General features: G+C 45.2%; 1 protein-coding gene across 1 annotated transcript; it reads left to right on the top strand.

The window, feature by feature from the left end:
- The first annotated feature begins 1,865 nt into the window (after positions 1 to 1,865).
- LOC149458079 (cis-aconitate decarboxylase-like) lies at positions 1,866 to 13,940 on the top strand. Its single transcript, XM_089682722.1, has 6 exons — positions 1,866 to 2,123; positions 7,300 to 7,354; positions 7,779 to 7,966; positions 10,250 to 10,354; positions 10,437 to 10,642; positions 12,207 to 13,940. Exons 1-6 carry the CDS (start codon positions 2,103 to 2,105, stop codon positions 13,126 to 13,128), a joined length of 1,497 nt encoding a protein of 498 aa, XP_089538848.1. The 5' UTR covers positions 1,866 to 2,102; the 3' UTR covers positions 13,129 to 13,940.
- Positions 13,941 to 22,553: the final 8,613 nt, after the last annotated feature.

Here is a 22,553-nt window from a genome sequence, read left to right as displayed (position 1 = left end):
AGCATTTAGTAGCATTTCTGCTGGAAAAACATTCCAAACACCTCCAGAAAACTTTTGTTTTTCTGCTCCTAGACGCTGAAGCTCAGAAAGTGCTGCAAGCCCGAAGTCGCATGTGTTGGCCACACAGGAGGAGACTGCAGCTTCTAGGAGCAGAATGTCGCCAGTGTGCAGTCATTTATTTCCAGACAACGGAGTATACGGCTCCATTCACACTTCTGCGGGTTGTCATCTGACTTTAGACACCTAGGTCACATGACAAGTCACAGCCCATTCATTTCCATGGCGCCCGTTCTGATCATGTGACTGTGCCGGAGGGCGTTAGGTTGGATCATGTGTGAATGGAGCCATGACGGAGGGTTGTTGTCGGATGCCGGGACCCCCCAGTGACCCTCTGAATGACAAATACTGAACTCCAAGAATCAGGATTGAGGTGAGAGCATTCCATGCTGCGACCCGGCCTGCCTCTTCCAGGGGTTGGGGTGTATTTTGCCCCAAGAAAACCTCGGAGGTGACTTACTAAAGGCAAAGAGACTCTGCGGGGGCGGTTCCTAAAGAGTTTAGTAAAAGAGGAGGGGCTCTGCTGACTTCCATCATCCAATCATGTGCCAGGAAAAATGCCCTTTTAATTTTCCTGGCATGTGATTGGCTGTTCTTTGCAAAGTGGAGCCCCGCCTCATTTACTGAGCTCTGGAGGAAGCGCCCCCGCAGAGTCTGTTTAGTGTATTAGTGACGGAATGGGGTACTAACAATGCCGCAAGAGACGATGACGCCATGACGTCTCCAATCCATGGGCTGTAATGTGGACCTCACTCAGGTCCATGGGGGGAGGAGCTTGGGGGGTTAAATCATCTCGTGAAAATCCCGGGGCCCCATCATGGAGGAAATCCAATCATTTCTGTCTGGATGATCCCACCAGAGGGTTGGGCCGCCTCCACACACCATACAATCGTCTGTCTACAGGAGGAGCTCAAGAAGAAACCAACAGATTTATTGAATCCGGAAAGTTTATTCACCCAGAAAGATGTCGCCCTTCTCACCCGTCATGTCACCCTTCTCACCCTTCATGTCGCCCTTCTCGTCGCCCTTCTCACCCGTCACGTCGCCCTTCTCACCCTTCACGTCGCCCTTCTCACCCGTCACGTCGCCCTTCTCACCCTTCAGGTCGCCCTTCTCACCCGTCATGTCGCCCTTCTCACCCGTCACGTCGCCCTTCTCACCCTTCAGGTCGCCCTTCTCACCCGTCATGTCGCCCTTCTCACCCGTCACGTCGCCCTTCTCACCCTTCAGGTCGCCCTTCTCACCCGTCACGTCGCCCTTCTCACTCGTCACGTCGCCCTTCCCACCCTTCACGTCGCCCTTCTCACCCGTCACGTCGCCCTTCTCACCCGTCAGGTCGCCCTTCTAACCCTTCACGTCGCCCTTCTCACCCGTCACGTCGCCCTTCTCACCTGTCACGTCGCTCTTCTCACCTGTCACGTCGCTCTTCTCACCTGTCACGTCGCTCTTCTCACCCTTCATGTTGCCCTTCTTACCCGTCACGTCGCCCTTCTCACCCTTCACATCGCCCTTCTCACCCGTCACGTTGCCCTTCTCACCCTTCATGTCACCCTTCTCACCCTTCACATCGCCCTTCTCACCCGTCACGTTGCCCTTCTCACCCTTCATGTCACCCTTCTCACCCTTCATGTCACCCTTCTCACATCGCCCTTCTCATCCGTTACGTCGCCCTTCTCACGTCGCCCTTCTCACCCTTCATGGCAATCTTCCCTCCTGATTCCCCAGAAACATAACGACGCCCTATCACCTCTATGGGGCTGTAAAATGTACAAAGACAATATTTCTGTCACATAAAAGACGTTATTGACATGATGGTGAGTCACCCTCCACATTGTTATCTCCTCGCCAGAAATTCCCAACAAATATTCAGCATTTGTTTCCTCCCGGGTGTCACTCCATCAGAGATCCTCCCACTTCCTGAGGGTGACGTCAGCAGGCATGTGTGAGGACAGCCAAATAAATATTCCCTCTGACACAGGCAGCCAACAATCAGCTGAGACACCAAATCACACCATCCACCCCACAGACACTCCAGAGAAGGCGACATGTACTCCACCGCCGCTCAGGTGAGTGACATTATCACAGGACGCTTCAAACATTATTATTATTGTTAGTTTTACTATTTTTTGTATTGATATTATTGTTGTCATTGTTATTATTATTATTATTTATAATATTATTAAAATAATAATTATAATAACAATAACAATAACAATAATAGCAATACAAAAAAATTGTAAAAAAAAAACAATAATAATAATATTAATAATAATAATTTTTTTAGTAGTAGTATTGTAAATATTATTATTTGTAGGATTGTTAATATTGTTGTTATTTTTACAATTTATATTATTGCTATTATTGTTGTTGTCATTGTTATTATTTGTATTATTAGTATTGTTATTATTGTTGTTTTTATTATTATTATACTCTAGCATTATATCAAATACAAACATGTCCATTTATTCACCTTTATCACAAAAGTCATTATAAATAGTCATCTTCAGAGGGAAAAAAAAAGTTTGCAGAAAATTACAACCAAAAAAAAGTGAGAAAAAAATATTTATAGTTGAAATGAAGTTGCGTGTTTTGTTTTGTACCTAAAACCAATTCCAACCAAATACCGTGACATAGAAAAAAAAAAATACCCAATTCCAACCAAATACCCTGACATAGAAAAAAAAATAAAATAAATACCCAATTCCAACCAAAACCCTGACATAGAAAAAAAAATACCCAATTCCAACCAAAACCCTGACATAGAAAAAAAATACCCAATTCCAACCAAAACCCTGACATAGAAAAGAAAAAAAAAACAATTCCAACCAAAACCCTGACATAGAAAAAAAAATACCAAATTGCAACCAAAACCGTGACATAGAAAAAAAATACCCAATTCCAACCAAAACCCTGACATAGAAAAAAAAAATACCCAATTCCAACCAAAACCCCGACATAGAAAAAAAAAATACCCAATTCCAACCAAAACCCTGACATAGAAAAAAAAAATACCCAATTCCAACCAAAACCCTGACATAGAAAAAAAAATACCCAATTCCAACCCAAAACCCTGACATAGAAAAAAAAATACCCAATTCCAACCCAAAACCCTGACATAGAAAAAAAAATACCCAATTCCAACCAAAACCCTGACATAGAAAAAAAATACCCAATTCCAACCAAATACCCTGACATAGAAAAAAAAAATACCCAATTCCAACCAAAACCCTGACATAGAAAAAAAAAATACCCAATTCCAACCAAAACCCTGACATAGAAAAAAAAAATACCCAATTCCAACCAAAACCCTGACATAGAAAAAAAAAATACCCAATTCCAACCAAAACCCCGACATAGAAAAAAAAAATACCCAATTCCAACCAAAACCCTGACATAGAAAAAAAAAATACCCAATTCCAACCAAAACCCTGACATAGAAAAAAAAATACCCAATTCCAACCAAAACCCTGACATAGAAAAAAAAATACCCAATTCCAACCAAAACCCTGACATAGAAAAAAAATACCCAATTCCAACCAAATACCCTGACATAGAAAAAAAAAATACCCAATTCCAACCAAAACCCTGACATAGAAAAAAAAATACCCAATTCCAACCAAAACCCTGACATAGAAAAAAAAAATACCCAATTCCAACCAAAACCCCGACATAGAAAAAAAAAATACCCAATTCCAACCAAAAACCCTGACATAGAAAAAAAATGAATAAATACCGAATTCCAACCAATACCCTGCCATAGAGAAAAAAAACCCAATTCCAACCAAAACCCTGACATAGAAAAAAAATGAATAAATACCCAATTCCAACCAAAACCCTGATATAGAAAAAAAAATACCCAATTCCAACCAAAACCCTGATATAGAAAAAAAAATACCCAATTCCAACCAAAACCCTGACATAGAAAAAAAAAATACCCAATTCCAACCAAAACCCTGACATAGAAAAAAAAATACCCAATTCCAACCAAAACCCTGACATAGAAAAAAAATACCCAATTCCAACCCAAAACCCTGACATAGAAAAAAAAATACCCAATTCCAACCCAAAACCCCGACATAGAAAAAAAAATGTACTGACCTATTTTTGGCTGTTGGTTGGAGGTGATAAAGAAATCTCCTCACCTCCAGATGTCCCAAAATAATTCTGAAACTAAAAAAAAAACAAAAAAGGAAGTGATCAGGAAAACATTTAATAAATACCATATTAAGTAACTCGTTTGCTGAAATTTTACCCATTTTTGTGGATACAATGTAGCTATTTAGGTGATATAAAATAAAATGAAGGAACTCTGAAGGTTGCTTTAATGAGCTTTAATGTTTTCTGAGTTTTTTTTGGGTGTTCTGAGTAATGGGAAAAACAGCGCAAAAAATTTTGAAGAGATGGAAAGTTTAAATTTTTTGTGTTTTTTTATCTTCCTTTTTTTTTTCTAGCGTGCTTTATTGTTATTCGGATTTGTTTTACAGAAACAAATAAGTGAAAAAACTCACAAAACTGATTGCGCTGTCACATTAAATGAGTCATTTTTCCTTTTTCTCCGTTTCCTAAGAAAAAAAAAAATCAAATAACACAATTTACAAAAATATAAATATTTAAAAAAAACACAAAAAGGAAGAATATTTCAATTTTTTTTGTTTTTTTCCCCGATTCATATGTGATCACGCTTCATGGCAAAAAAAAAATTCAAAAATTTTAGCCGAATTTTGGCCGATGTTGAATTTTGCCAGGAAATTTGTTGCTCCTCCTCACTGGGGACCAATCTGGGTTTTCCAGATTTTTCTGACCGCAAAGAAGGACGCTTTGGCCAAAGACCAGTCGGGATAATCACCTGAAAAGGTGAATTGTTCCTTCGGAAGAATCCCTCCACGCTTTTCCTGCTTTGGAAACGCAAATTCATCTTTGACTATTGATGAGAGATTCACACGGTCACATTAGCGTCAGGAATTTTTTCATGGAATTTCTTTTTTTTCATTCCAATAAAATCTCCAACTGGGGAACGCAACGCGTTGTTACATAGTTAGTCTGGCTGAAAAAAAGACAAAAGTCCATCCAGTTCAAAAAAAAAAAAAAAAAAGGAAAATTAAATATTATACTATATCCTGTACATACAATCCGATACCAGAGGTGATCTAGAGGATAATATAATAAAAAATATGAACAAAAAGTCAAATAAAATAATAAAAATAACAGAAAAAAGTGTTACATAGTTAGTCTGGCTGAAAAAAGACAAAAGTCCATCCAGTTTAAAAAAAAAAAAAAAAAAAAAGGAAAATTAAATATTATACTATATCCTGTATATACAATCTGATACCAGAGGTGATCTAGAGGATAATATAATAAAAAATATGAACAAAAAGTAAAATAAAAATAACAGAAAAAAAGAGATACATAGTTAGTCTGGCTGAAAAAAGACGAAAGTCCATCCGGTTCAAAAAAAAAAAGGAAAATAAAATATTATACTATATCCTGTACATACAATCCGATACCAGAGGTGATCTAGAGGATAATTTAATAAAAAATATGAACAAAAAGTCAAATAAAATAATAAAAATAACAGAAAAAAAGAGATACATAGTTAGTCCGGCTGAAAAAAAAAAGTCCATTCAGTTCAATCATTAAAAAAAAAAAGAAAGAAAGTGCGTAAGCGTCTGGCCCATAAGAGGGCGATGAGGTCAGAGCGCCTTCTAGTGGAAGTACTGAGCACTACAACTCACTCAATGACCCAAAGCCGTGCCGGTCTTGTAGATCGGAGACTCTCAGGAAATGGTTTCCATCTGTAAAAGGAAAAATCGATCAGATCTCATGGCGATGTGGGTCAGGCAGAACGAATCTCTTCTTGGTCTCCCGAATTCTTCATAGATACATAGCAATCCCTCATGTTCCTTCAACAATTACGATCGACTATATTAGTGGGCAGCACAGAGGCTGAGTGGTTAGCACTTCCTCCTGGCAGCACTCAGGTCCTTGGTTCAAATCCACCTGCATGGAGTTTGCATGTTCTCCCTGTGCCTGCGTGGGTTTCCTCCGGGTACTCCGGTTTCCTCCCACACTCCAAAGACATGCTGGGAGGTTAGTTGGCTCCTGTCTATCTTGTCCCTAGTATGTGTATGTATGAATGTGAGTTCGGGACCTTAGATTGTACGCTCCTCAGAGGCGGGGACTGATGGGAATGTACAATATATATGTAAAGCGCGGAGTACAGTGATGGCGCCATATAAGTAACTGAAATACCAGGGGCGGACTGACCATTTGAAAACTCACTGCCCGAGGGCCCGGGGTCAGTAGGGGGCCCCATGAGATGCCCCCGGTACCTTTTTCATAGGCTTTTTTGAGTTTGGGCAAGGACACAGGGGCCCCATGATCCCCTATTGCCCGGGGGCCCCATGAGTTGTCAGTCCACCCCTGTGAAATACATAATATTAGTCCTTTTCATCATGATTTATATTTTGCTAAAACTAAACGGTTATGAGTGTAAAAGCCGGACTGATAGTCCTCTCCCCTCCCCCCCCCCCCTGGGGCCCACCCACCTTGGCCATACAATCTGATTGTACAATCCACTGTAGACCAACCAACAACTAGGGGCTCTGAGGGTTCACCGAGACCGTCCCGTTCATGTTTTATTTGCAGTGGTTGTCCACTTAGCGGTTCGAATGTTCACAAATCTGGAAAAGTTGCGTTCCCTTTAATCATCCAATCGGGTGCGAGGAAAATTTAGAAACGTGATTTTTGCTTGCACACGATTGGTTGAAGTGAACACATCATCACCTGAAACCGAATAAATATTCAGTGTGAAAAGTGGACATTGGAGGAGATTTACTAAATCCGGAGGGTGCAGAATTTGGTGCGGCTCTCCATGGCGGCCAATCAGCTTCCACGTTTTTCACTGAACAAGCTGAAGGTAGAAGCTGATTGGCCGTCACGCACAGCGGCTCCGGATACTGAGCGCTCCAGTCCTGGTAAATCTCCAATATCGTCCACTCTTTCAGTGAACCTCCCCCCACATTGATCCAATCAGAGGTCTTGTGGTCCGTGGTTGTTGGTGGATCTGGAAGGTTCTACAAGGTGAAGCTCGGGGCCGCCTCTGGAAGGCAGAATTTCCGATGAACTTCCAGGAACTTCCAGATATAGAAAAATGGAAATCTTTTACGGAAGAACTGAAATCATTCCACAGACGGTGAAGATATCGGTGAAATCTGAACGTATCTTTCTGTTTTATTCCTCCAGAACACCAAGAAGATCCATCATCTGTCCAGACTCCTCCACAAGTCCGCCGTGAAAGGTGAGAAAATATTCCCATCCAGAAGAAGGTTCCGGGTGTGAGTCCGAAACCAGGGGCGGACTGACCATTTGGAAAATCGGGCGCTGCCCAAGGGCCCAGGGTCAGTAGGGGGCCCCATGAGATGCCCCTGGTACCTTTTTCATAGGTTTTTTTGAGTTTGGGCAAGGACACAGGGGCCCCATGATCCCCTATTGCCCGGGGGCCCCATGAGTTGTCAGTCCGCTCCTGGTCCAGACAGCACTGGTCTGCCCACTACAACCAATCAGATTGGAGGGGGGCACAAACGCTGATTGGTCACTTTGGCAGCCACCAGATGCCTGCTCCGGGTTCTTCGCTCCGGTTTTCTCTGGTTTTTCTCTTGGGTGTGGATTCACCAGAAGAGGAAGAGTCGTCTCTGACAATAAGTGGTCTATGTGTCTTCCAGTGGTTGTCGGGAGCCAAGCAGAGGAGTCGGTCACCAACAGCTTTGCATCCTTTATCCATGGGATTCGGCCCGTGCACCTCTCTGATATAGTGCGCCACAGGAGTAAGCGCATGATCCTGGACAGCATTGGCGTTGGACTAATCGGAAGCACAACACACGTCTTCAACATCATCCTGAAATATTGTCAGGTATGTCCTCGTGTGCAATATCCCCCCCTCCCCCATCCTGATAGGCTGAGAAGTCTAAAACCAGAAACACAATGACCTATAGAAAGACAGAATGTTGATCCACACTGGGAGTGATATGGGGCCAACGATTTATAGGCCATTGTAATGTCTTCTGATGAAGGGAGGTGTGAAACGCGTCGGTTAGATTGGCTGAACTTTTGCTATGAATAATAACCATTCGTAGGAATCCTGAGTCGTGGGGCTCTCATCCTTCTATATAGATCCCCATTCTCAGGGAGCCCCTCCATGACATTTCTCTGGGGTTCTCGGAACACCCCAATCCTCCAAGGGTTGGAATTGATCCCCATTCTCATGGAACCCCTCCATCACATTTCTCTGGGGTTCCCGGAATACCCCAATCCTCCAAGGGTTGGAATTGATCCCCATTCTCAGGGAGCCCCTCCACCACATTTCTCTGGGGTTCCCGGAATACCCCAATCCTCCAAGGGTTGGAATTGATCCCCATTCTCAGGGAGCCCCTCCATCACATTTCTCTGGGGTTCCAGGAACACCCCCATCCTCCAAGGGTTTGAATTGATCCCCATTCTCAGGGATTCGCTCCATCACATTTCTCTGGGGTTCCAGGAACGCCCCAATCCTCCAAGGGTTTGAATTGATCCCCATTCTCAGGGAGCCCCTCCACCACATTTCTCTGAGGTTCCAGGAACACCCCAATCCTCCAAGGGTTGGAATTGATCCCCATTCTCAGGGAGCCCCTCCATCACATTTCTCTGGGGTTCCAGGAACACCCCCATCCTCCAAGGGTTGGAATTGATCCCCATTATCAGGGAGCCCCTCCATCACATTTCTCGGGGGTTCCAGGAACACCCCAATCCTCCAAGGGTTGGAATTGATCCCCATTCTCAGGGAACCCCTCCATCACATTTCTCTGGGGTTCCAGGAACACCCCAATCCTCCAAGGGTTTGAATTGATCCCCATTCTCAGGGAGCCCCTCCATCACATTTCTCTGGGGTTCCCAGAACACCCCAATCCTCCAAGGGTTGGAATTGATCCCCATTCTCATGGAACCCCTCCATCACATTTCTCTGGGGTTCCAGGAACACCCCCATCCTCCAAGGGTTGGAATTGATCCCCATTCTCAGGGAGCCCCTCCATCATATTTCTCTGGGGTTCCAGGAACACCCCAATCCTCCAAGGGTTTGAATTGATCCCCATTCTCAGGGAGCCCCTCCACCACATTTCTCTGGGGTTCCAGGAACACCCCAATTCTCCAAGGGTTGGAATTGATCCCCATTCTCAGGGAGCCCCTCCATCACATTTCTCTGGGGTTCCAGGAACACCCCAATTCTCCAAGGGTTGGAATTGATCCCCATTCTCAGGGAGCTCCTCCATGACATTTCTCTGGGGTTCCAGGAACACCCCAATCCTCCAAGGGTTGGAATTTATCCCCATTCTCAGGGAGCCCCTCCACCACATTTCTCTGGGGTTCCAGGAACCCCCCAATCCTCCAAGGGTTGGAATTGATCCCCATTCTCAGGGAACCCCTCCATCACATTTCTCTGGGGTTCCAGGAACACCCCAATCCTCCAAGGGTTGGAATTGATCCCCATTATCAGGGAGCCCCTCCACCACATTTCTCTGGGGTTCCCAGAACACCCCAATCCTCCAAGGGTTGGAATTGATCCCCATTCTCAGGGAGCCCCTCCATCACATTTCTCTGGGGATCCAGGAGCACCTCAATCCTCCAAGGGTTGGAATTGATCCCCATTCTTAGGGAGCCCCTCCACCACATTTCTCTGGGGTTCCCAGAACACCCCAATCCTCCAAGGGTTGGAATTGATCCCCATTCTCAGGGAGCCCCTCCACCACATTTCTCTGGGGTTCCAGGAACACCCCAATCCTCCAAGGGTTTGAATTGATCCCCATTCTCAGGGAGCCCCTCCATCACATTTCTCTGGGGTTCCCGGAACACCCCAATCCTCCAAGGGTTGGAATTGATCCCCATTCTCAGGGAGCCCCTCCAGCACATTTCTCTGGGGTTCCAGGAACACCCCAATCCTCCAAGGGTTGGAATTGATCCCCATTCTCAGGGAGCCCCTCCACCACATTTATTACCCAACTTCCAGGTGGAAGTCCCTATTTTCCGGTGATTGTTGCCAATGTCGGGTCTTTTGGAGAATATAGATTTTACAGTTTCCATGATATTTGTGTTCAGTTTCCTATCTGCAGAAGTAAACGGTTCCCAGGAAATATTCAGCCTTCATTTTGGATTTTTTTTTCAGGATCTTCATTTCTCAGCATACGGAAATTCTTCTCATTGCTCAGTTTATGGACAGAAAGGCTTGAAGCTCTCCCCCACCCTGGCCGCGTATGCCAATGGAGTAGCTGTAAGTATAGCTGACCACCAATAATAAACTCTGGAGACCAGAAGACAGTAGAAGGGGTCTAAGTCTGTCTTTGTTGGTTCAGGTTCACTCCATGGATTTCGATGACACGTGGCACCCCGCCACCCACCCATCTGGTGCCGTCCTCCCGGCTCTGTTGGCATTGACACAAATGCTTTCCCAAGAAAGGCGAGTCACTGGAGAGGAGCTTCTGATGGCTTTCAATGTTGGAATCGAGATTCAAGGAAGACTGATGGGCTTTTCCAAGGAAGCAAATAACATTCCTAAAAAGTGAGTTCCTACAAATGTCATTTATAATTGTATTCCTCGCTGTTCTGTTACATGAAAATATATCGACGCATCTACACCACGGCATTGTCTTAGCCTGGATATTTTCCAACAAAATTAGTCACCGAAGACTCATTGTTATGTCACAATTACACTGTATGTCAGAAAAGACCATCACAGCTATAGACATCCCATTCCACCATCATCCATTCTTCTGGGAAGGCGTTCCATAAGATTTTGGAGGGTGTCTGTGGGAATTTGTCCCATTTGTGAGGTCAGGTACTGATGTTGTATGAGAAGACCTGACTTACCATCAACACTCCAATTTATCCCAAAGGTGTTCAGTAGGTTGAGGTCAGGGCTCTGTACAGGACACTCAAGTTCCTCCATGACCTCACACCTACTGAACACTTTTGGGGCGAGGAGACCTCATGCCAGACATGTTCTGTAGGGTTGAGATCAGGTACTGATGTTGTATGAAAAACCTGGCTCACCATCGGGATTGAAATACACTCCAAAGGTGTTCAGTAAGGTTGAGTTCAGGGCTCTGTACAAGCCACTCCAGTTCCTCCATCCATCACACCTATGTGATCCTGCTGAACATCCCTTTCCAAAACTATAACTATTAATATGAAGCTGTCCCTTTCCCTCTATAAAGGATTTAAGGTTCTAAATGTCCCCCTCCTCCTATGGCCGTTAATATTGAGTTGTCCCCACTTTGTGTCTATGCCATCCTCCACTCTTCAGATTCTGATATTGGATGAGAAGACTTGGCTCACCATCGGCATTCCAATTCATCCCAAAGGTGTTCAGTATGGAGAGGTCAGGGCTCTGTGCAGGACACTGGAGTTCCTCCATGACCTCACCCCTACTGAACACCATTGGGGTGAGGAGACTTCATGCCAGACGTGTTCCGTAGGGCTGAGGGCAAGTACTGATGTTAGGTGAGAAGACCTGGCTCACCATCCACACTCCACCACAAAGGTGTTCTGTAGGGAGAGGTCAGGGCTCTGTGCAAGACACTGGAGTTCCTCCATGACCTCACCCCTACTGAACACCATTGGGGTGAGGAGACCTCATGACAGACGTGTTCCATAGGGTTGAGGGCAGGTACTGATGTTGGGTAAGAAGACATTATACCAAAAATAGGGTTGAGGTCAGGGCTCTGTACAGGACACTGGAGTTCCTCTACACAAAACTGGTCATCCATGTCTTTATGGAGCTGGCTTTGTACACGGGGGGCAGTCATGGGGGCACAGAAAAGGGTCTTCACCAAAATGGTCATCCATGTCTTTATGGAGCTGGCTTTGTACACTGGGGACAGTCATGGGGGACAGAAAAGGGTCTTCACCAAACTGGTCGTCCATGTCTTTATGGAGCTGGCTTTGTACACTGGGGAAAGTCATGAGGCAATAGAATAGAATAGAATAGAATAAAAGGTCCTTCTCTAGACTGTTATTTCATACACTCCAAAGAAGAAACAAAACCTCAGTACTTCATTGATTTTTTTTTAGCTTGTAATATTTACTATAAATGTATAATAATAAAAATGTTTTGTTCATTACAGATTTCATCCACCTTCTGTAGTTGGAACCATGGGAAGTGCTGCTGCCTCTGCCAAGCTTCTGTCATTAGATAAGGAGCAATGCTTGCACGCCCTGGCGATTGCTGCCTCTCTTGCTGGTGCCCCGATGGCAAATGCTGCCACTCTGGCCAAGCCTTTACACATCGGCAATGCTACGAGGTTGGGCCTGGAAGCTGCTATTCTGGCCGCTAAAGGAATGGAAGCCAATTCCCTCATATTGGACGATGTTCCAGGCTGCGCTGGTTTTAGTGCATTTTATGGTGACTACCAACCTAAGCCACTGTCATTTCCTGGAAAACACTATGAATTCCTTCTAGCGAAGCAAGACATTGCTTTTAAGTCTTTCCCGGCACACCTGGGGATGCACTGGATAGCCGATGCTGCAGTCTCGGTCAGAAATAGATTCAGGGAGCACTATGGCTTTTTTGACCCATCTGCAATCCAGTCTATAGTTCTCAGAATCCCGATCTCCAAATACATCAATAGGCCTTATCCAGATTCAGAACACCAGGCCCGCCACTCCTTCCAGTTCAACGCCTGCACGGCTCTCCTGGATGGCGAAGTTAACATCGCCTCCTTCGATGATGATAACATATTTCGAAAAGACCTTCAGCATCTTCTGAGCAAGGTGGTGGTGGAGCATCCAAAGGACAATGAGGCCAACTTTGACAAGATGTACGGTGAAGTGGCTTTGCTGCTGAAGAACGGGGATGTGATGGTCGATAAATGTGACACTTTCTATGGCCACTGGAGGAAACCCCTGAGCAGAGAGTCCCTGCTGAAGAAATTTGTGACCAACGCCAGAAATGTCCTACAGGATGACCAGATCCAAGGGGTCATACAGATGGTGGAGGACCTGGAGAGTGTCACAGACAGTTCACAGCTCCCCCTGCTGCTTCAGTAATACTTTGTGGTTTGTGTGTGAAAATCCAGAAAAGACACTCATTACAAATGAAGCAGCCAAATTGTTTGTATGTTTTAGATGGAGTAGGGAAGGGTTGAATCTCTGTCGGGTTTTCTTTTTAACATGAGTGTCTCTATGGAGGAATTGCCTTTCCTGTAGACATAACAGAAAATTAGATAAAATCTCTCCCCTCTGTTCATTTTCTGGTGACAATTCATAATTTTGAATTTCTCCCTCATTTACAGTCCCAGCGACAATGGTCACCAGTATGAGTGGAGAGGGAGAATTTCCATAGCAGGGACCCAGGCAGCAATAAAAACCGGGACAGAGGCTCTAACCCTTTCATGCTCCACCCAAAACTTTCTAAAAAAAATTTGGTTCTGTAACACTTTAGGATCAAAAACATCCAAAAGCTTCATTATGGTTTAAAAATGGTGAACACGTCTGCTGTTGGCAACAAATTCTAAAGCTGGACTTTGGGATTGTATTTCGTGATTTGATGTTAGTCACATTGACACATTCACTTTTCTAGTTAATTAATAAGTAATGAACTATCAATATTTAAAAATTGCCAATAATGGGAAACAGAATGGTAAGCGTGGTGTAGAGCCACAATTTCAATGGGAAGTCTTATGTGTATATGATGTATACTGGAATGTGTATATTTATATCTAATTATATATTTATAGATTCCTGGTCAATCGTTGGAAATCTTTATTCTTAATTTATTGTTGATGAGGATTGGGTTCAGGGTGGGTGAGGATTGGGTTCATGGTGGGTGAACATTGGGTTCACGGTGGGTGAGGATTGGGTTCAGGGTGGTTGAGGATTGGGTTTAGGGTGGGTGAGGATTGGGTTCAGGGTGGGTGAGGATTGGGTTCAGGGTGGGTGAGGATTGGGTTCATGGTGGGTGAAGATTGGGTTCACGGTGGGTGAGGATTGGGTTCAGGGTGGGTGAGGATTGGGTTCAGGATGGGTGAGGATTGGGTTCACTGTGGGTGAGGATTGGGTTCAGGGTGGGTGAGGATTGGGTTCACGGTGGGTTAGAATTCGGTTCACAATGGGTGAGGATTGGGTTCACGGTGGGTGAGGATTGGGTTCATGATGGGTGAGGATTGGGTTCATGGTGTGTGAGGATTGGGTTCACAATGGGTGAGGATTGGGTTCATGGTGGGTAAGGATTAGGTTTATAGTGGGTGAGGACTGGCTTTATGGTGGGTGAGGACTGACTTCATGGTGGGCAAGGATTGGGTTCATGGTGGGTGAGGATTCTGTTCATGGTGGGTGAGGACTGGCTTCATGGTGGACAAGGATTGGGCTCATGATGGGTGAGGATTAGGTTAATGGTGGACAAGGATTGGGTTCACGGTTGGTGAGGATTTTGTTTATGGTGGGTGAGGACTGGCGTTATGGTGGACAAGGATTGGGTTCATGGTGGGTGAGGATTGGGTTCATGGTGGGTGAGGACTGGCTTTATGGTGGACAAGGATTGGGTTCATGGTGGGTGAGGACTGGCTTTGTGGTGGACAAGGATTGGGTTCATGGTGGGCGAGGATATGGTTCAGCCATCTTTGGGCATACAGATTGTAAAGTCTTTTTAAATCTTTAATACTATGAAATCTTCATTCGAATGATTCAGCTACATTTCAGGAACTGCTCTTCATTAATGTACAGAAATCAGTCAGCGATCTGCGATGATGTTTATTTCTTCCCAATTTATTAAAAATACATTTATTAAATCAACGTCTTGGTTATTCCTGTAGTTTTAGTGGACCTGACCCACAATCTGTCATATACTGTACAATTATGCTGAGTCCTGTGTCCGTGTGACCCTTCCAGGTACTTATTCCCTCTCACAGAGATCACAGGACTCCCCCTGACAATGCCTCCATCTGCTTTTCTCTGCGGAAGGACGGAGCCATGTTTGTTCAGGAATCATCTGGGGGTCACCATTGCCTCAGTCAGTGACATGTAACAGAAATATTTCTTGGGATTTCCTCAACCAACTAAACTCCATCTCTGGTTGGAGAGGATGGATGACTCCCGGGGTTGGTTCTGAGTGGCGTCCGCTCCCCCTTACCTCATGCCCAACGCTGCTGCTGTATGACCTTCTCACACGCTGTCTCTGGATCTGCTGTACTTTTCTTTTTTAACTTGAGTTTTATTAAAAAAAAAAAATCTCAGCAAAAATGACAGGATTTCAAACATCACACTGCAAATAAAAAGATATACTGATTGCCAGAATATAAAACCGTCGAACCTACAAAGTGCTGAAATATAATACTGAGAATGAATATAAAGGCCATTTGTCAGTTTGTTTCACCAACTACAACAGGAGGAAACTGAGAGCTTTGGAGGTCACAACCCAACAGAAACAACCAGCATTCCGCCTGTCATGTCTGTATGTGGTCCAGAGGATGAACCTTCAGATATACATGGATCAGTACAGAACACGAACCCTAGGGCTCCTTTACACCCCATAACCCTAGAAAAATGGGTTAGAGTTCTATAGGAACCCCAAGGTAATGGGTTAGAGTTCTATAGGAGCCCCAGGGTAATGGGTTAGAGTTCTACAGTCATGGCCGAAATTGTTGGCACCCTTGATATTTTTCCTGAAAATCAAGTATTTCACACAAAAAAGGTATTGCATTAACACATGTTTTGCTATACACATGTTTATTCCCTTTGTATGTATTGGAACAAATATAAAACAGAGGCAGAAAAGCAAATATGACATAATGTCACACAAAACCCCAAAAATGGGCTGGACAAAAGTATTGGCACCCTTAACTTAATATTTGGTTGCACACCCTTTGGAAAACATAACTGAAATCAGTCGCTTCCTATAACCATCAATAAGCTTCTGACACCTCTCACCCGGAATTTTGGACCACTCTTCCTTTGCAAACAGCTCCAGGTCTCTCTTATTGGAAGGACACCTTTTCCCAACAGCAATTTTAAGATCTCTCCACAGGTGTTCAATGGGATTTAGATCTGGGCTCATTGCTGGCCACTTCAGAACTCTCCAGCGCTTCTTTGCCATCCATTTCTGAGTGCTTTTTGACGTATGTTTGGGGTCATTGTCCTGCTGGAAGACCCAGGATCTTGGACGCAAACCCAGCTTTCTGACACTGGGCCCTACAGTGCGACCCAAAATCCTTTGGTAATCCTCAGATTTCATGATGCCTTGCACACAGTCAAGGCACCCAGTGCCAGAGGCAGCAAAACAACCCCAAAACATCATTGAACCTCCACCATATTTTACCGTAGGTACTGTGTTTTGTTCTTTGTAGGCCTCATTCCGTTTTCGGTAAACAGTAGAATGATGTGCTTTACCGAAAAGCTCTATCTTGGTCTCATCTGTCCACAAGACGTTTTCCCAGAAGGCTTTTGGCTTACTCAAGTACATTTTGGCAAACTGTAGTCTTGCTTTTTTATGTCTCTGTGTCAGCAGTGGGGTCCTCCTGGGTCTCCTGCCATAGCGTTTCATTTCATTTAAATGTCGACGGATAGTTCGCGCTGACACTGATGCTCCCTGAGCCTGCAGGACAGCTTGAATGTCTTTGGAACATGTTTGGGGCTGCTTATCCACCATCCGGACTATTCTGCGTTGCAATCTTTCATCAATTTTCCTCATCCGTCCACGACCAGGGAGATTAGCTACAGTGCCATGGGTTGCAAACTTCTTGATAATGTTGCGCACTGTGGACAAAGGCAAATCTAGTTCTCTGGAGATGGACTTGTAACCTTGAGATTGTTGATATTTTGCCACAATTTTGGTTCTCAGGTCCTCAGACAGTTCTCGTCTCCTCTTTCTGTTGTCCATGCTTAGTGTGGCACAGACAGACACACAATGCAAAGGTTAAGTGAACGTCTCTCCTTTTTATCTGCTTTCAGGTGTGATTTCTATATTGCCCACACCTGTTACTTGCCCCAGGTGAGTTTACAGGAGCATCACATGCTTGTAACATTCTTATTTATCCGCAGTTGTGAAAGGGTGCCAATACTTTTGTCCAGCCCATTTTTGGAGGTTTGTGTGACATTATGTCGAATTTGCTTTCTTTCCTCCCTTTTTTTGTTTTGTCCCAATACACACAAAGGGAATAAACATGTGTATAGCAAAACATGTGTTAATGCAATACGTTTCGTGAGAAATACATGATTTCCTGGAGAAATATCAAGGGTGCCAACAATTTCGGCCATGACTGTATAGGAACCCTAGGGTAATGGGTTAGTGTTCTATAGGAACCCCAAGGTAATGGGTTAGAGTTCTATAGGAACCCTAGGGTAATGGATTAGAGTTCTATCAGAACCCCAAGGTAATGGGTTAGAGTTCTATAGGAACCCTAGAGAAATGGGTTAGAGTTCTGTAGGAACCCCAAGGTAATGCATTAGAGTTCTATAGGAGCCCCAAGGTAATGGGTTAGAGTTCTATAGGAGCCCTAGGGTAATGGGTTAGAGTTCTATAGGAACCCTAGGGTAATGGGTTAGAGTTCTATCAGAACCCCAAGGTAATGGGCTAGAGTTCTATAGGAACCCTAGAGAAATGGGTTAGAGTTCTGTAGGAACCCCAAGGTAATGGGTTAGAGTTCTATCGGAACCCCAAGGTAATGGGTTAAGGCGTTCTATAGGAAGCCTAGGGTAATGGGTTAGAGTTCTATAGGAAGCCTAGGGTAATGGGTTAGAGTTCTATCGGAACCCCAAGGTAATGGGTTAGAGTTCTATCGGAACCCCAAGGTAATGGGTTAAGGCCTTCTATAGGAACCCCAGGGTAATGGGTTAGAGTTCTATAGGAACCCTAGGGTAATGGGTAAGAGTTCTATAGGAACCCTAGGGTAATGGGTTGGAGTTCTATAGGAACCCTAGGGTAATGGGTTGGAGTTCTATAGGAACCCTAGGGTAATGGGCTAAGGAGTATATAAGAGCCGTAAGAGTCTAGCCCTAAAATAGGGGGATCCCTGGAAGTTGTGTCCTGCTCTGTAGTTTCGCGATCCCCAGTTGTGTCCTGCTTTATAGTTGGGGGATCCCCAGAAGTTGTGTCCTGCTCTGTAGTTGTGCGATTCCCCAGTTGTGTCCTGTTCTGTAGTTGAGGATCCCTGAAAGCCGTGTCCTGCTCTGTAGTTGAGGATCCCCGGATGTTGTGTCCTGCTCCGTAGTTGGTGGATCCCCAGAAGTTGTGTCCTGCTCTGTAGTTGGGGGATCCCCAGAAGTTGTGTCCTGTTCTGTAGTTGGGGTAACCCACTTTATTAGGTTTCGATTTGCTTGGTATGTGTTGTGGTTTTGCTGGACTGTGTTCATGTGATGGTCATGTGCCCTATTCACTGTTTTAGGTGTCTGGAAATTCTGAGGAAAACTCTTCCTACACATTAACATCCAGGCCATATTCATCTTATTCTGAAGAAAGTCAAGCTTTCCTTTCAGCTGAATCCCTCTATTAGTTGTATCCTTCTGTATAACACAGCTGAACACAAAGTAGAAGAGTCCCTCTATTAGCTGTCTCAGGGGAACACGATGGTTTGGCACCTTCAGGATTCTTTTCATAAACCGTTCTCTACCAATAGGTCCAATCAGGGTGAAGGAAGTCAGGTGTGGATTAAGGTGGGGCCTGGGTGTGGAAGCTGGCTGCACTGAATGGTCTATGGTGTGATTGATATAGGGCGTGGCCCTGCCTTCTACTCTCTGATCACTCAGATCCGTACAATTCGTTCTAATAAAGCCGCTCACATAAACCCAAAGCCGTCAGCAGAGTAATCTCAATTTATTTTCAGTTTCATTACTCAAAATATTTTCAGAATATGTGGACATGATTAAGGCAAATGGAATAAAAATTAAATTAAAACAAATAACATCATGAAAAATAATTAAAGCTATAGTACTCCTTATATACCTGAAAAGTGAAATAAATATGCATTACAAACAAATGCCACAACTCCATGTGGTGATAAAGAATACCAATGGCCTCGTATAGAAGTGTCTCAGTGTGGACACCTGACCAACACACTGACCTACATGACCCAAAGTATGTGAACCCCTCCCCTCCAGCTGATGGTAATCCTCCATCATACAAAGACATTGGAGACAATTGTGCTCTTCCAGCCTTGTGGTAACAGTTTGGTGAAGACCCTTTTCTGTCCCCCCATGACTGTCCCCAGTGTACAAAGCCAGCTCCATAAAGACATGGAGGACCAGTTTGGTGAAGACCCTTTTCCGTCCCCCATGACTGTCCCCCGTGTACAAAGCCAGATCCATAAAGACATGGAGGACCAGTTTGGTGAAGACCCTTTTCTGTCCCTCCATGACTGTCCCCCGTGTACAAAGCCAGCTCCATAAAGACATGGATGACCAGTTTGGTGAAGACCCTTTTCTGTCCCCCCATGACTGTCCCCCGTGTACAAAGCCAGCTCCATAAAGACATGGAGGACCAGTTTGGTGAAGACCCTTTTCTGTTCCCCCATGACTGTCCCCCATGTACAATGCCAGCTCAATAAAGACATGGAGGACCAGTTTGGTGAAGACCCTTTTCTGTCCCCCCATGACTGTCCCCCGTGTAGAAAGTCAGCTCCATAAAGACATGGATGACCAGTTTGGTGAAGACCCTTTTCTGTCCCCCCCATGACTGTCCCCCGTGTACAAAGCCAGCTCCATAAAGACACAGATGACCAGTTTGGTGTAGAGCAGTGTTTCTCAACTCCAGTCCTCATGGACCCCCAACAGGTCATGTTTTCAGGATTTCCCTCAGATGAAACAGCTGTGGTAATTACTAAGGCAGTGAAACTGATCAAATCACCTGTGCAAAATAATGGAAATCCTGAAAACATGACCTGTTGGGGGTCCATGAGGACTGGAGTTGAGAAACACTGGTGTAGAGGAACTCCAGTGTCCTGCACAAAGCCCTGACCTCAACCCTACTTTTGGAAGACCTTTGGCATAAGGCCTTCTCATGCATCATCTGTACCTGCCCTTAACCCTACCAAACATCTTCTGGATGAAGTTTTTTTATCCCAAAGGTGGTCATGGAGGAACCTCAGTGTCCTGTTCAGAGCCTTGACCTCAACCCTACTGAACACCTTTGGGATGAATTGGAACGGGGATGATGAGTCAGGTCTTCTCATCCAACATCAGTACCTGACCTCACAAATTCCCACAGACACCCTCCAAAATCTTGTAGGAAGCCTTCTCAAAAGAGTGTAGGATGGTAGAGACACAAAGTGGGGGGAACTCCGTATTAATAGTCATAGGGGGGGGCCATGATTCTGGAATGGGATATCAGACAACCTCATATAGGTGTGATGGTCAGGGGTTCACAGACTTTGGCTGTATAGTGTAGAAGGGTATTATTGACCTGCAGAAAAAATAAAATCGCTAAATGAACTGTGTAGCTGGTGCCCTCCGGTTCCATTACCAACCTTCCCCCAACATCCGCCCTGATCCACACCGAAGCTCTAGTACGTTCGGGTATGGGGCACTATGTGAATGTTCTCCCTGCCCCCATGTAGATCTCTGTGCCTGAGAAGCACGGGGGGGGGGGGGGGGGTGTGCAGCATTTGCATAGTGCCTGTGTTGGGTCTCAGTAAGGAATGGGAGTTCAGATAGGTGCGGTGAACGTAAGAAAAGACGATGCAGGGACCCTTACACAGCATGGGGGCCAGTGCGGATTCACATGCACCGCTCAATTCTACTCTCATACTTCAACACAGTGCACACAATAAAAGGGGTGACGGGTTTCCAGGGGTGACAAGGAATTCTTATTTCAAACATTTTGCACCCCTAAGAGCAGCTCACTCTCCAATGACGAGATGGGATTGATGGGTACATTGAATGCACTGTGCTGCTTCCCTTCGGCAGCCCGGCTGTAAATAGCCCGTCCAATACAATGACAGCTCAGTCACAAGGATGGTGGCAGAGAAGCCTGGGGCCCATTCACATCATGTGACACTGCGGGGAACGACCATGCATGATACGTCTTCTGTTCTCCTGCTTGTAGTGTCGGCATCTGCAGTACAACGCCCACCATTGTGGTGAACTTCGCTGATAAAAACATGGCAGGTGCGTTTTTCATGCATTGGGGGGAACCACTCATCATAAATAGACTGCCATGATACATAGAGGTGTGAATGGGTGGGCTGCATTGTGAAGAGGCTGGGAAGGGGGGGGAGGGGCGACATTAGTGGACAACATTAACTGTCTTCCTTTAAAGCCCAACTCAGAGCCCCGTTACAGCTGGCAAACGTGCGTCTTCCTCAGATGCAGGAACTCCCCTCTGTCCTTCAATTCAGGAAGTTTTCATTTTGGGGCTCCTGCTGTACTTCATGGACGCTCCGGAATTGTTGCTGAGCTCACATACCCCGGCGCTGATGCTATGTCTCCGCCCCCTCTGCTCTAGGCCAAACATATGGCCCCAGGCTCTGTTTTTGTAACTGGCCTGCAGCAGAGGGGGGCGGAGCCATGGCTGGGAGCTGAGAAACCTGTGGCCAGGAAGTACAAAAGGAGCTCCACCAATTCGGCATGTAAACTGATTTACGGGACATAAGAGAATTCCTGCAGGACAGCCATGTGCTTCTGAGGAACGTTTGGCTGCTGGAAAGCTGAGACGGTAAGTCGTATTCGGAGTTGGGCTGCAAAATCCATTTTGAACATTTAGCATCGAGACAAAACCTAAATACACAGAAGGACAGACGGACATTGGATACTGCAGAGTCCCCATAAATATCTCCAATAAATAAAATCAACCCAGAAGGTCATTTCCTGATCACTAGACTGCAATGAAGGGCTGACCGCATGGCACAGACCAGTTCTGACCAGTCACAAGGGCGTTACCAGTATGGAAACTGGACAGAAGTGGAAGTCTCTCCCCCAAACAACCAATGAGAGGCAGTAGAAAACAGAGGCATCTGATTGGACATGGTGGGTTTTCCTTCACAGAGTCATGGTGGGTGGAGATGTCCTGACCATCCCTGGAAGTATGGAAGGTGTTGCAAAGGAAAGTTTCTCGGATGCTGTGAGGTGGAAGTCCGGCAACATTGGGGTTTGCATGGAGTGGGGAAGGATGAAAAGCCATGCAGGTTTCAGAGATCTCCCCTCACTTCCATGCTATGGTGTCAGCAAGCACATAGACCACAAGAAAATCCTAATGGGAAGCAGAAGACAATGGCTCTCCACTTTATCAAACCTGTCTACCAGCCCTGAGGGAGGGGACACAGACCTCCAATATGTGTCGGCTCTCCGGGAACGTTCACTAAACATTCCAACTTCAAATAGAATACAGCAACATAGAACATTCTACTGGAGACCTTCTCAGTGTCCCTGCCCATACAGCATGTCAGCAGAAACCTTGTCATTGTGTCTAGGGTCCCTACGTGGACATGATCTGAGTGGAAACCTTCTCACTGTCCCTGTCTAGTGTCCCTGTGTGTACAGCATCTGAG

Source organism: Staurois parvus, unplaced genomic scaffold (assembly GCF_062004578.1).
Source record: "Staurois parvus isolate SC_StPar_1 unplaced genomic scaffold, SC_StPar_1.0 ptg000296l, whole genome shotgun sequence".
NCBI lineage: Eukaryota > Metazoa > Chordata > Amphibia > Anura > Ranidae > Staurois > Staurois parvus.
This window is presented reverse-complemented; position numbering and strand designations above follow the sequence as displayed.

Coding starts and splice junctions, on each gene's coding strand:
- LOC149458079 (XM_089682722.1), top strand. CDS start 2,103: ATGTACTCCACCGCCGCTCAG. Junction 7,967..10,249: donor TCATCCTGAAATATTGTCAG/GTATGTCCTCGT, acceptor TTTTTTTTTCAG/GATCTTCATTTCTCAGCATA. Junction 10,643..12,206: donor GCAAATAACATTCCTAAAAA/GTGAGTTCCTAC, acceptor TGTTCATTACAG/ATTTCATCCACCTTCTGTAG.